Source organism: Pteropus medius, unplaced genomic scaffold (genome assembly GCF_902729225.1).
Source record: "Pteropus medius unplaced genomic scaffold, Ma_sr-lr_union100, whole genome shotgun sequence".
Classification (NCBI taxonomy): domain Eukaryota; kingdom Metazoa; phylum Chordata; class Mammalia; order Chiroptera; family Pteropodidae; genus Pteropus; species Pteropus medius.
Window position 1 is genome coordinate 68,073,118 of NW_024349800.1, and position 15,256 is coordinate 68,088,373.

The 15,256-nt window shown below is 41.1% G+C and overlaps 1 protein-coding gene across 8 annotated transcripts in view; it reads left to right on the plus strand.

Moving 5' to 3' along the window:
* The first annotated feature begins 990 nt into the window (after positions 1 to 990).
* KMT2A (lysine methyltransferase 2A) overlaps positions 991 to 15,256 on the plus strand; it is a 74,822-nt gene continuing 60,556 nt past the window's right edge. For 2 of the 8 annotated variants that reach the window (XM_039888060.1, XM_039888061.1), the window contains exon 1: positions 1,076 to 1,504. In XM_039888060.1, the coding sequence (XP_039743994.1) occupies positions 1,076 to 1,504 (429 nt within the window). Of the gene's footprint in view, positions 1,505 to 3,558; positions 3,658 to 15,256 lie in introns of all 8 variants that reach the window. The other 6 variants (XM_039888058.1, XM_039888057.1, XM_039888059.1 and 3 more) reach the window with 6 other exon arrangements.

Here is a 15,256-nt window from a genome sequence, read left to right on the forward strand (position 1 = left end):
TCTTAATCAGAAACGTGTTCGCGAGCCCCCCTCCCTCTGCATGCATATGTTAGGGTCTGCTTTGCATGCAGCGGCAGGCAGAGAACTGAGGAAGAAGGGGCGGAGGCGCTTTTGCCCGCCTCTTCCCTCCAGGCCCCGTTAGCCACCTAGCTTCAGCTACGTTGTAACACCGCTTCGTTAGCGGAGCACGCTGTGGCCCCCATGCCCGGGCTGGAGAAACAGCCCAACTCCCTGCAGAAGGGCTCGAAAGCCAGGGGCTTCTTCAGCCCCGAATGCTTAGCAGGGCGAGTAGGTGGCGGGAGACCTGCCACTTGCTGTGTGCATTTTGGAGAGAGCTCCAGCAGGAAAATGGGAGGGGCTCTTTATTTTTTAAAGCGCGTTCATTGAGGGCCTTTCTATTTTGCATATAGTAAACTGGGCAACGCTTCCATTTCGCACGTAGTACAATAAGGGCTATTTTTATTTTTATTCTAAAGGCGTTAAATTAGGGCTGACCCATCTTGGATCCGTGCCCCGAGGCTGAAAAGGCTCACTCGTCCCCGACCCGGCAGCCGCGTTATCTTGGAAGCTGCTCTCCCGGGCAGTTCGATTCCCAGCGCATCCCGGGAACGTGTGTAATCGGCCTCTGGGCTCTCGAGGCTGCAGGCGGCCCGGCTCCCTCCGCCTCCATCCTCCCCTAGTTCGCGCTCCCCTCCCCCTCTCCCCGGAACCCGCGCTCCGCTTCGGGCTCCTGGGCTTCCTTCCCCCCCTCCTTTTCCCGAGCTCTGCCGCTCCCGGAGGGCGGGGCATGCAGTTATCCAGGTTGCGGGGCGGGCGGGCGGGCAGGAGGCGGCGGCCCGGGCCTCGGAATGGAGTAGCCGCGGCCAGGCGTCAGAAGCGGAGACCGGAGCGTGGTATCCAGATTGCTGGGCTGGCTGGCGCGGCCCGGCGCTCTGCATGGCGGCCGGCAGGGCTCAGGCCGCCCGGCGGTGCCGAGCGGGTTAGGCAGGTTCCGGGGCCTTCGCACCCCCCTTCGCCTCCCCGCCCCCCTGTGTTGTCGCCTCTCCCTCTCGCTGCTTCACTTCACGGGGCGAACATGGCGCACAGCTGTCGGTGGCGCTTCCCCGCCCGACCCGGGACCACCGGGGGCGGCGGTGGCGGGGGGCGCCGGGGCCTAGGGGGCGCCCCGCGGCAACGCGTCCCGGCCCTGCTGCTTCCCCCCGGGCCCCCGGTCAGCGGCGGCGGCCCCGGGGCGCCCCCCTCCCCCCCGGCTGTGGCGGCCGCGGCGGCGGCGGGAAGCAGCGGGGCTGGGGTTCCAGGGGTAGCGGCCCCCGCCTCAGCAGCCTCTTCGTCGTCCGCCTCGTCTTCGTCTTCGTCATCGTCCTCAGCCTCCTCTGGGCCGGCCCTGCTCCGGGTGGGCCCGGGCTTCGACGCGGCGCTGCAGGTCTCGGCCGCCATCGGCACCAACCTGCGCCGGTTCCGGGCGGTGTTTGGGGAGAGCGGCGGGGGAGGCGGCAGCGGAGAGGTAAGGGGGCGAGGAACCCCCAGGTCCGGGGTCTCGACCCTCTGCGGAGCTCCCTCCCCTCCCCCATCCGGGAATGTGGAACATCCCAATTCTGGGACCATCCTAGGGTGTCTGACCCGGGGCAAATGGCCCTCCCATCTTGGGACCCCCACACATGGGTTCAGACCCCCAGGCGCCCCCACCCCGGGATTTGGACCCATCTGGCTGAGGGCGTTGCCGCCCCCGCCCCCGCCCCTTGCCCAAATCGCCCAGCACCGACCCCTTGCCCGGGGTTTCCCATCCCAGGACTGAACCCCCTCCTCCCTTTCTGAATTACCTCATCCGAGCAAGATTCCTCCCTCCCTCCCTCCTCCTGACCTGATCCCGCCACATCCCCGCCTCCCTCTCTGGGCAGATGTTTTACTCTTGGGGCAGTTTTCCTCTTGGGCATCTTTCGGGTGACGGCCTCGTCCAGGGCCACGTTCTTCTACCCTGGGGGACCGACGTCCCTTCCAGCACCTTGCTTTCGAAGACCTGATGAACCCTTGCCCCATCCTCGGGCCAGGTCCATACACCACCAGCCCTCCCCTTCTTGCCCCACCTCCCCTTCCCCCACCCTACATCCCCCCACCCCAAGCTGATAGATGCTTCTTCATCCCGCCCTATCCCACCATGAAAAATCTACTTTCCTTGCCTTCTTTTACCTCCGTTCCCTCTGAAATAACGGTGATCTCACACAGCAGCAGTCTATTTCCCCCATCTTACAGAGCTACAGAGTTTCTAGCTTATTGGTGGCAGGGAATTCTACCTTCATTCCACCCTTTCCCTCCTTTAGTATGAAGAATTAGTGGCATCTTTAAGGGGAAAATAGTCCACTGTTCCCTAGGCTCAGAGAAGATCAGCTTTCCATCATTCCCCCTGGAGAGGAGGCAGGCTTTCCCTCCAGCTCTGGGGAAGGGGCCCCTGTAAGGGGAGGTGTTTGTGGGGGGACTTGGGCAGCATCCTCCCAGGGGAAGCAGCTGCTCTCCTACCCCACCCACTGTGCGGGACAGTCTCCAACCCTAGCTCCCCTCCCGCCCTTCTTTTCTCCGTCATTTCATTATTGATCCACCTTTTCCTAGGCCAATCCTGGCTGGGGCTTGGAAGGGTTGGGAGAAGCAGGGTTGGGATAAGGAGAGTAGATAAGGGACAGTTTTACTTTAGTGTGTGGTGATGGTTGCTTTAGGTTGGGAGAAAGGGGCGGTTATGGAGCAAAGTTCTTCCTTAGAAGGGGGAGTTAGGGTTATCTCTCTGATTCTTAAGAGCTTTGCCCCTTCCCCATTAGTACAGGGGCGAGAATAGGGGTGTTTTGATAAACATTATTCAGCCCCCTTCAGCAAAAAGGAAAGTTGCACTGGGAAGGGAAGTTGAGTTCAGGTTCAGCCAGTCGCGTTGCGCATTTGTTTTCCATTGGGTGCAGAAGGGGGAGTTTGAATTGTGAGGGGAGGGGGAAAGAAGAGGATAGGGATGCTAGGAGGAGAAGAGCAGCTGCTAGGGGCTGAAGCGAAGGGGGGTAGGGGGTTGCTGGGGTTGCTGCTCTGGAGTGCTCTTGATTGAAACAGAAAGGGAAAGATAACCAGGCATTTCCTGCGTGCTTTGCCGTTGGTGCACACAAAATATCCTGGGCAAACCCCTTGTCCCCTATTGTGCCCGGCACCCCGTTAGATATACTCAGAGATCCTGGGAAGATGGGGAGGGAGGAGATTCCAGGGACCCTGGCCCCTCCTTTCAAGGAGCTGGCATTTTTTAGTTGTTAGTCTTCCTGCCTCCTTTTTTAAACCCTTTCTAAGGCAGCTTGATCAGGAGGCTGACAACAACCCGCCTTCTGACAGAGCAAGGAGGACATGATGGGGGCGTGTTCCTTGCTATGTAGCTAGCTGCAGCGCGTCCCTTTTCCCTGCCTCTCTCTGCTCTATCTCCACCTCCTTTTCCCAGCCTTCAGAAGGCAGCTGCAGTCAGCAGGGTTGCTTGAGACTATTTATTGGTTGCTGTAGATTATTATTTTTTTTTGAAAGGCCAATTCTGTATTTTTTAAGCTAACAACACAGATCCCATGTAGTTGGAGAACCAAAGGCCTCATACATGACAAAAAGACTGAACCGTTCAGGTTACTTGCATGGAGTTGGTGCTTAAATGTGAGTTGATTTTGCTTTTTTAAAAGATACAGCAGCAAAAAAAAAAAAAAAAAAAAAAAAATTCATTTACCTGCTTATTTTCAAAATTGAGACTTGTCTGGTTATATGTAGAATTTTAGCCCCATGTATATTTGAGTATAATAAGAAAGTCTCTATTGGGAGCAGTTAGTCTATTTTAAGAGGACCCTGAGAAGCATTTTCTTCTTGTTTAGCATGCTTATTATGTATTTTGTATTGAAGGACCAAGTGTTCACATTTCAAATGTTGTTATCACATATTCAAAAGCAAAGTTTTATGTTGATAGTTTTCAATCATAGCTTTTTAAGAGACTGGTGAGAAAGAGAGCCACCTGGATTCAGGGACCTAATGTCTGGGCACCAGAATATTTTATCTGTTGGTCTTTGACAAATCATCTTTAAAGTTTTAATCAGGTGCTAACATTTTCTTTTTCACTGGCATTATTTTGCTTAGCAGTAGTATGTAATGAAGCCTGTCACGGAATTGCAGTTATTTCAAATCAGGTCATATTATTGTTTTCTTTTCCTTTAAAAATTTTGCCTGAACAGTAGTTGGTACTTCATTTTGAGAAGAGCTGTTGACTCCTTACATTAAACTTAATTATTTTTTTCTAAATTGGACTTGAATGGGCTGTTGTTCCATTGTTAAGCTTTTTATGTGGTAGCTTGAAACAGTCTAGTATGTAGGCATGGGTTAGTGCTAACCCATAGTATAATTTAGTATTAAACTATAGTATATCCTTTGACCTGGTAGTTTTCAGTGTAGAAGCCAAGCATTTTGTTACAGGGTCTTACAATCAATGATAATGTTCCATAAGGGAGGTTTAAGGTTCCCCTGGGCTGGCTGACTTACAGAATTCTGAAGATTGTTTCTCAGAATTCACTCACAGCTCTTATCAAGTCTTGCCTGGATTTATGAAGAAAAGGTTTGTGACCCAGAATGTTTTTAGCCTTTTTCAATTCCGGTTTGCTTTAAATGAATAATGACTATAACTTGTTCATTAAAAAAAAAAAAGTAAGTTAATACTTAATAGAATCTAGTAAGTTAAGGTGGTTGGAAGGTGACAGAACTTCCAGATCACTTCCCTGTTTCAACTCCTTTTAGCTGTAGGAGATTTGTCCTTCACCACCATATGTTCCTGACTTCCCTCATATTGAGTATCTCTCTGGGCAACAACATGTAAGAGTTCTTCATGACCAAATTCTGTCAGAATGGGATTATTTTTAAAAACATATAGATTTTGCTGGTCTCCTATTTTGGCTTTCTGTATGACAATTAGAAAGTGGAATTAAAGTTTTATTTTATTGAGCACTGTAAGAAATCAGAAGTCTGCTTTTTTGCCTTTCCTCTCTCTGCATAGTGTAAGTGCCTCACTTTCCTGAAGATTGCCTCAGGTAGTGTTAATGCTGCTGTACTTTGCCATCTAAATAAACATAATATAGTATCTTCTCTGTCGACTAGAATTTGGGCTCTTTTAATATAAACCCCATAACTGGTTTATCAGCAACTAGTCTTTATTAATTTTATAATTCAGTTACCTTATCAGCTCGAAAAATTTCTACTGTTAAAAGCAAAATTTCTACCTTAATCATAAAACGTGGCAGATTTTAATTAGATATAAATTGCAACTGAATTACAGCATTGGTATGTATTTGTTTTCATTTGAAAAGACAGTTTAGTTGAGATGGACTAAGGTAGGCTCTTGGGTTGCGCTTAGATGATGGTCCTGTAGTTGGAGAGACCGTGATTTAAAAAAATTTTTTTTGTCCACTGGGCATACGTGCCAAGAGTGGAAGTTGCTCCTTCTTTGCCTTTATAGCTGATCCTGAGCTTGGCAGAAGGAATATGAAGCAGAGAACACAGTGGACTAGAAGAATCCTTGGAGTGGAAGTCCATGGACATGGACTCGTCTCGCACTCATCTCACTGATCAGTTATGGGACCTTAGGCAGTCCACTTTTAACCTTAAATTTCTGATCTGTAAAATGAAAAGATTGTTAAATATTAGCTTATGAATTCTTTTCTGCTCCAGTATTCTGATTCCTTTCTGTTATGTTAATTTTTTGGTCAGGTCAGAACTTCTTATTCTGAGTTTATTTAAAGAGTCAGAATCATGGAGCCTCTTTGGTAACTTTTAATATCAGATTATACATTGGCCCATTTAACTGGCATTATTATTGGGAAGGGAAATTTCACCTTGGTGAGAAAGTTTTCATTGTATGGACGAAATATAAGGACTTAACTGTATGGAAAAAGTTCTTTGCCGAAGTTGGTCAGTTTCAATTATAAGAAAAATGAAGATCAAATTTTAAATATAACTCATTATCTGGTGTTTAGAGTCCCTCTTGTTTGGCTGACTTTGTTTTCATGTTTTCAGTGTTGTGGATTCCTGACTGTCCAAAAGGGAAGTTATTTTTAGTCTAGGTGGTGTATTCCTCTAGATGTGTGAACTTTTAAATGAAAAGAAAAATTCAGTACACTATTTATAAATCCAAAGTGATGGTACCTATGTTGCAGGGAGTAGTTGTTAATATCCTCTGAAATGTAGTACTTTAGTTTGTACTGAGCATCAGCAATGCGGTCTTTAGAACTTCATCTCACTAAAAACCACGTGACATGTGCCTTTCTTCACCTTCCATTTAATTATCCTAAGGCACATGCTCCTGTAGGAAATCATCATTCACAAAATAGTGATTCATCTTCTGATTGGAAGTTGAGAAGAGAAAATACTCCCGTCTTGACTCAGTTTCCATCTCTTTGCTCACTTTGATGCTGTCCTTCTGTAGAGCCACTGTGCAGACTCAGTACCCGTTGGTTGCCTTGCCCTGTGGCTAGGGGTGGTGGCAGTAGTGTTTTGCTTAGTCTGAGGCATCACATACTGCAGCGCCTCTCTCTTTTGGAAATTCACTGTATTTCAATGATAGGTCTCCTAATTAAGATCTCTTTGTGCCTGCTCACATTCCACTAGTGTTGGCACAGAACTTCAGCTTCCTTCTGTCATTTAACCTAAGGCCTTCAGTCAGGCCATGTGAATATCTTGTCTCTTTCCATTCTTCCTCTGCCAAGGTGGAGGGCACCAGTGGCAAAGACCTTTGAGAGAGGAGGGGAAGCTTTGTGACTATCACTGCTTTAAGAGGAATTTATTCTAGGATTGCTGGATGGTAACTTTTGGATGCATGTTATTTTCAGGTATTAAGAAAAGTTAAATTACTAATGAGTCTGACATGAGGTACCTGCATTTTAATCAGATTCTTAACCCTGTAGGCACTAGTAGGGAAGAGGAAGCTAAAGAGTAGCTCATTGTTAAAAAGTTTTTGGGTCTTATCTAGATTGGCTTAAAGCTTGATAAATAAAACCTTATATAGAGTAAATCACAGACTTGTGACCTTTGTGGATTGGTAGGTTATGAAGACAGTGGAATTATTGATTGCTCCTAAATTGTATCAGATTTGAAAACAGACAGTGAAAGTTAACTATGAGATTTGATTAACTTTTTGAGTACAAAGGAGTTCAGGAGGCTCTAGAAATTATTGAGTTAATTAAGAATACTCTTGTAGGCTCCAGTATTTCTTGGGAAGTTCAGGAATTGGCTAGGCTTCTAGAGTAGTTTCAGAATAAGGTAAAATATTTTTTCTGGAAAATGTAGTTTCCCTTTAGTTTCTATTATATTTGTGCCCAAAATGTAGCATATCCTTTAATGGATCTGTATGTGGCATGCTAGAGGAAATGCAGCCTTTATTAAGAAAAAAGAATCTTAAATTCTTCACCTGGACCCAGATGGTTTCATTGATCACATCAATATGAGGCAGGCAGACAAAAGACTACTTTTTTTTGTTTGTTATTGTCATTTCACTGGTTGTGAAGAAGGCCTGAAAGAAGGAAGTATAGGATCTTTATGGCATGCATTAAATAAAGCTGGAGGCCTGCACTCTTTTACCTTGAGTGGGTGGTTTTATGGCCTAATTCTCTAATTGCTGGCATTTATGACAGTGTGGATGCTACTGGCCCTGTGGCTAAGGTGGATTATGTTGGGAATAGGGAGAGAAAAGGGGTCCTTTGTTAGTCTTTTCATTTACTCCCTCAATAAAGGCCCTGAGAAAGCCCCAAGGAAAAACACTGACACTTGGATTGAGGGAATGACATCTCATAAAATGATTCTTTATGTTTTTAAAAAGGATGAGCTGCTTTTCTTGATGGATCCAAGGAAATCCATACCACCACTGTTAAATATTTCAATGAGCTTTGTACCTTGTCAGGTTACACACCAGGGGAAGCCAACCATGTGGCTGTAGCCTCTGCCAGACATTTGCTTTTAAAGACTAAGATATTTTGAAAGAAGAATTTTGTTGTGTGATTTGTAGTTGTTTTGGATGACATAAGTCCCCTTGTAGGATTAGTACAAAATTTGTTAGAGGCCATACTTGGTTTAACTTCTTAGTGGTTGAATATACTACCCTAATGAGTTTTAACGGTTAAAGATATAAATGTAATAGTTAGTTAGCAGTTTTCTGTGCTGTGGATGAAAATTCCCCTTTCTTTGAAATGAATAGTTGTTTCTCTATTTGACAAGTAGACTGAAGGGATTTCCCCAGATTTCTTACCTTTAATTATTGCCACAGCGTGCCTTATGTGGTACCAAGGGGTAGAATCTATTCCACTGGCATTTATTTCTGACATTGGAGTTTCTTCCATATATTTTGTCTGTTTTCTTGCATTTCTGATTCTGAGTTTGGTTAGAATATTTGGGTGTAGATTTTTTTGAAGTCTTTCAGTAGTAAGAGCTATGAACATTTCTATTATTCAAGCTGTTTTACAGATATTCAACCCTTATGAGCCATTCTTTGCTGAAGCATTGTTGCTTCTCATTTTACAGTGTCAAAGTAATTGTGGCTTTCTATCTTAAACTAGGAGAGTAATACTACTTATGAGGAAGGTTTTTGGAGAAAATTTTTCTTTAAGCTCTCCTTCGTACTCAGTTCTGAAAATTGGGGAGAAGTTAATCAAGTATCTATAATAAATATCTACACTGAGAGGAATAAATATCTATACATGCCTATATTCAACTTCTGTCCATCCATGAGTATTAATTAATTTTTAGATCAAACACAAGCATACAGCACTGCCCTTAAATTATTGCCTTTAGTTATAAGCAGTGAAACCATGTGGATAACATCTCTTTAAGCTTAGTTAAAGAGGAAATCCTTTTGTAATCTCTCCAGCTAGGATTTTTTATTTATGCATATATAAATACAAAGGAGAGGGAGAATGTCATTATCTAATCCGTAATAGTATGAGATAGTATAGCATAGTAATTAAGATCTATTAAGACTGCCTGTGTTCAAATCTTACTCTGCCATTTATTAGCTGAATGACCTTGGAAAAATTGGACCTCTCCATGCTTTAGTTTCTTCATTTGTAAATTACCAGTAATCATGCTGCAAAAGATTATTGTGAAGCTTAATTGAAATTATGCATGCAAAGTACTTAGCACTTTGCTTGGTACTTAGGAATCCCTAATCATTAGGATTCAGAGATAGAAATTTTAATTATAATTAAAATTATAATGCTATAATTTTTTTTCACCAAGATAACTGGTTTTCATTACTTTGAGGTATATGTGTATATGTATATACCTATTTGAGTGCTATAATTTTGACTTTAGAATGTTCTTGATTTTGATCTGGGTGTCAGGTTCATTAGTAAGCTAGAACCAAATTGAAGGCCAGTCATGCATCTTGGTAATAGTAGGTACTGTTAGTGTCCAGCTAGAATGTAATTAGAGATAAGGCAAAAAGGAAGGAGAAAGAACAAAGCAATAAATAAGGCAGGATACCAAGAAATACAGTGCCTCTGTGAGTTGCCTAATTGTCAGGCTAAGACAGCTATATTGGAGTTACTACTCTTGGTGTCTAACTAGTGTTCCTTATCTTTTTATGTGTGTGAATGAATACTTGGCGATCCCCTACAACAACTCTGAGGTTCTTCAGGGTTTTCGACCCCCAGGTTCAGATATTAATATAGTCTGTCTATACTTGGTAACTAATTGACGTTTTGTTCTCAAGTTTCGGCTTTGGGAGAGTTAAGTGTTGGTCCGCAGAGATCAATGCAATTAACAGTTTAATTATAGAAGAAATGCTAAGTTGTAGGTTCCAGTTTCTGAGAGTTGGAACTTAACTTGATAAATAAAAATAACCAGAAGTAGAATAGTTTAAAACAGATTAAGGTTTAAGAATAACTAGTAGAGGGTAGTATGCTTAACAAGGAAAATAGAGTTCTGCTTTCTCTCTTAAATATAAGGTTTGCTAAAGTACCTAACACACCATGTTTTGCAGATGAAGAAACTGAAGCACAGACAAGTTAAATAGTTTTCCTTGTTGTATTGCTAGTTAAGTAGGTGAGCAAGAGTTCAAATCCAAACTTATATTTATTCGAAAGCTCATTCATCCTCTCTGTACTGTGCTGTCTTCAACTCCTTTTTCTTCCCATGCCATCCAATAAATTTCTGAAGCTTGTCCATGATATTTTTATAGTGTTTCTTTAATCTGTCCCTGCTTTTCTGTTTTTATTGTCCTACTTTAAGTTTCCATTATCTTTGCATGGATTATTACCATAATCTCTTAACTGGTCTCTCTGCCTTCCTTTTCACTGTATAGTGTTGCCAGGATTTTCTTAAATACACATCTGATTATATCACTTTACTCTTAAAACCCTTTGATTCTCACTGACTATAGGACTCAAAATTCTCAGCACTTTGTAATCTCGCTGGCCTACATTTCTACATTTTGAACATTATTTCTTGAACACACATTCTCAGCTTATATGTTTCCACACTGAATGACCAGTCTATTAGATGTTCTCCGCAGTCTGTTTGTGCCTGCCTTTGTACCTTTACTAATGCCTCTTTTTTGCCTTAAAGTGTTTCCTGTCTTGCCCTGCCTCTGGATTACTCATCTTTCATGGCTCAGCTCAGATCCCCACTCTTCTATGAAGCTTTTACAGATACCACTAGTTGAAACTCAACTTCTTTCTTATTATCTTATTGTACTTTATACCTACACTTAAAGCATTTACTCCAGGATACTTTATGTTGTAAATGCTTTTTATTGTGTCTGTCTTTCCCCCATTAGATTATGATTTCCTGAATACATGGACCTTTCTAAGTCATTTATGTATTATATCGTTTACAGTGGTGACTTTCCATATAGAAGGTTATCAGTGAATATTGAATTGAAAATTTGGTATTTATATAACTTTTAGGAATACCTTGAAAGGACATATTGCATAAGCTATTAACGTTCAAGACTTGAATAATTTTGAGTAATTTTTAAGAAGTAGTAAATTAAGTATCACAGGAAAGTCTAAGAGGGCATTTTGTAAAAGTACTGATTGGGGTTTTAAAAGTGATGTATCCTGATGGGATGACATCATCTTTTGTATAGGTAATACTAACACTGATTCTCCCCTTACTTGAGTGTTGTTTCCATTTCTAGGTTCCTCAACTTAAAAGGGATGAGGAGACCTTGGAGACGATTCTGAGGAGACTCAAAGGATGATTATATGATTGGAAGTCAGTCCTATGAGGAAAGGTTGGGAGAATGAAAGGTTGAGAGGCAGCTTAATAACTTCAAAAAACATGAATGGATCCATTATTAGGAATGGTAACCAGCTGTTTTACAGCTCCACGGATACTAGAATAAAAGAAATAGTTTTAAACTGAAGCAAAGGGTAGGCATGTAAAGAACTTGTTGCTAATCATGGTTGTCATTATAGTGATGGTAAAATGGTTACCAAAATAATATTATGATTTTCTCTGGAGATGAATTTTAAGTGCAGTCCTGTGTATATATGTATAAAATGACCTCTCAAGCTACCTTCTCATTCTGTGAATCAATAAGTATATTTTTACTCAGATCCTAGAGGATACGGATCATGTTTTATATTTTTTAATATTCCCCAAGGGATCCTAGGGCCTCATTGGCTCCCTAGGAAGTGTTTGATTTGAATTCTCAATTTATGGCAATAATTAACTTTCAGTAGTAAACTCCAGAGAAATGTCTTTGTGAAATGATTTTATAGTTGTTTTATAGGAGAATAAAAATTTAGTAGATAGAGCTAAGAGAGAAATCTTAAACATCAAGAGAAACCAGGGAAAACAGGAGGTGTGGTCTCAATATTGGAAACAGGTATTTGTAGCTTTTATGTCCATTTTTAGTTGTGGTTTAAAGAGATACTCTTCAGAATATTGCTTGTTATGGTTATCACTACTTGTGGATGTATTATTAACAAGTGCTTTGTAAATCCTTTTCAATCTAAAGTAAGTTGGCTTCATGTGAATGAGGATTACAAAGGCCTCTGACCCTTGGCTTTTGAGGCTGTGTGGAGGGCTTGCATCACTCAGAATGAAACCTTTTAGATAGGTTGGGTTGCAGAAAGCATTTCCTGTATAGTCAGAATGAAAACTGTGAATTGGGATTATTCATATAGATTACCAAAAGTCTGAGCAGATTGATATTAATACTGCTCGTTTTCCTACTAGCTCTTAATGCTAAAACCTTGATTGGGTTAGTGAAGCTTTAGGACTTGAATTTAGTACTGGAATTGTGTATAAATTCCTTCTTTTAGGTGAATTGATACTTAGTTTATTTAAGATTATTTACATATAGCGAATATTTTCTAAGTTTTATATAGTAAATGCTATCTACTCTTACCCAATCTCATAAAATGACGGGAGTTCAAAGGTGAAGCTGGATTATTGCAGGGATTCTGCAAGTGGTAGCAAAGTGATGGGTAGTTTGATTCCCTAATTGTAAACTTGGGTGTCATTTGAGAAACTCTAGAAATTGGAAATATAAGACAGTCATACTTTTATAACTTTTAATTGCTAGTCATACAGATATAAGTTCAGAAAGCAAGAGATTATAGAAGCAAAGACTAATTCTCATGTTTCTTTATTTTACTTGTGAAACTAGTGTTGGAGTAATAAAAAAATACCAGGGACTTTTTTTTTTAATAAGTTAATGCAACATAATGTAGGCTTCTCAGAATGTGATGGCAAACTTCCAAATGTGATTTGGTAATCAGAAGAGAGTTTATTGGTTTTTCAAGATATTAACATAAAACTTCTCAACTCATATATTGAATATCAATTCCTAAAAAATACTAGGGCAAAATTGTGTTGGCTGACTAGGCAGCTTTTTTTTTTGGCCAAAGAAAATCTTCACTTTCACTTTGTCATTTAACTTAACCATTGCTCCTTCAGATAACTGACTATGGAGAGATAACCCTATTTACCTGTAGAGAGAAGGACGTTGTGAATTCCTCAGTATTACTTTTGTTGCTATTGGTCTTTCAACAGCCCATCTTCCCAGAAGGAAAGATGCAACCTGAGTTTTGCACCAAGATAAGAACAACAAGCTGGAAGAAAAAAATTGAAATATATAGTAGAAACTTGTAGTTGAATGAGCGTATAGTGCAAACTGAAGTTAACTACTTAAAGTTGACATCTGGGGAACCAAAACCTCTTAAATAAAAAGCACCATCTCTGAAAACAATGTTGTTGTTTGTTTAATTTTTCCATCCTATTCAAGAGAAGAATAAACCCTGTGATTGTGATGATTAACTTATTTTCTACAGTATACCTATTAAAGGGGCTTATTTCTTCTGCAGCAAGTAGGTAAAACAGTTTAGGCTTGAACGTAGGAGTCCAGAAATATACCTTTTTTGATATTTTGTTGTTTTTTAAGATCCAGCAAAGTAATTTGGGGCATTGCCAAAAATCTGTATAGCTTACTATCTGAAATAGTAAGTTTATTTGTATTTTTTTTTTAAGACAGGCGACTACTTTATGGCTACCTCTTTCTGAAGCAGGATGGGTGGAGTTCACCTGTCTCATGTGTTTAGCTGTTTTGAACATCTTTGCTGCTTGTTCTTGTTGACATGGAGTGAGGATGAGGAGGTACTACTTTCTCTGATTACAAAGTGGGTAGCATTTGTGTTTCTTAGGTGACAGGTGCTTGGAAGAATTGAATTAAATATTTGAAAACTGATTTCATTCTTGTGTGGGTGAAAATTTTACTAACTATTGTTATTGAAGAACAGTGTATTGTCTTTGCATTGTTTAATCCTCGATGACTTTTGGGGTTAACATTTCTCAATATCAGGCAGAGATTATATTTAAAAGTTTAAAACTCTTCCTATCTGTTTTGCATTCAAACAACCAGTGTTCTCTTTGATGCATTGATAACAGAGAATTTGTTGTTGACTCTGCCCCTGCCAATCTGTTGGTATGAGACTGTGATGTTAGTTTAATAACTGCATACTTTCTCGGATTTCAGAAACCATCTTGGCTTAAGAAGTTTGTCTCTTGATGTCTGCATATTTGACTGTGCTTAAGTATATTATACTTTTCCATTCTTAGAGATTCAACAGTGTTACTGTTATATTCCACTTTTTGTAAATGATTTACAGGTATCACTATATTTTCTTCTGTTACAGTGAAAAAGTGCTTGCAAAGAGGCTCATCTTCCCCCTGAATATAGCACTCTACAAAGTAAGAAATGTAGAGAGATTGTAAAATCTAATTCATTTTTCAGAGAACATCTTTTATGTACCAGGCATATGACCAAGGGCTGGGGCATTGGCATTGCATTGGACAAGTCCTTTCCCTCATGGAACTTACTATTTAATATTTTTTTCCTGAGCTCAGATTAAAATATAGCATGAATATTAGTATTAAAATTGCAATACTTTTTTGGAAATTGGTAATTTGAAGGTTGAAGCTCTTAAAGCTAATACAATTAACACAATTCTTTGGAGCATTTCAAGTATTCTTTACTGATTTACTGATTCTTCAGAGGTGGTAACACCAAGTGTAATATATGAATTAAGGTATTTTTTTAACATTTTCAAAGTGTTTAATAGCCTTTTTTCTTCCTGTTACTGGGGAACTTAAGTACCACTGTATCTTCTGCTGCCTGCTACAATCGAAGTACAACTTTCCATTTGTACTCTGGATTCCATCCTTCTCCACTCAGGGTTGTTCCTGCAGTTGTCCTCTCGGCAGTTTCTCTTTCAACCGGATTGGTCTCGTCAACATAAAAAATGGTCTTAATATAGCCTTTAAAAAAACCCTTGACCCCCATGTCCTTTTAAGCTACTAATTCTCTACTCCCTTTCACAACAAAACTCCTTGAAAGTGCTATCTGTCCTCTTATCCTGCCCTCAACCACTGCAATTGAGCTTTTATCCCTGTGACTACTGAAATGTCAAAGCCCTCAAGGACCTCTCTCTTGCCAGATTAATACATAATTTTCAGTCATCCTGTTAAACCTTTGGGCAGCATTTGACCCAGCTGACCACTTCCTTCTTGAAACACTCTTCTTGCATTCTGTAACACTATATTCAACCGGCTTTTTTCTTAACTCATTGGTTATTCATTTTCAGTATTCTGTATGACTTCCCTCCTCTGCTTAACTTTCTTGAATGTTAGAGTAACCTAGGAAACTACCTTTGGTTACCTCTCTATCTACACACTCTTCCTGGATGATTTCATCTGTATGTCGAGGACTACTAAATCTTTGTCT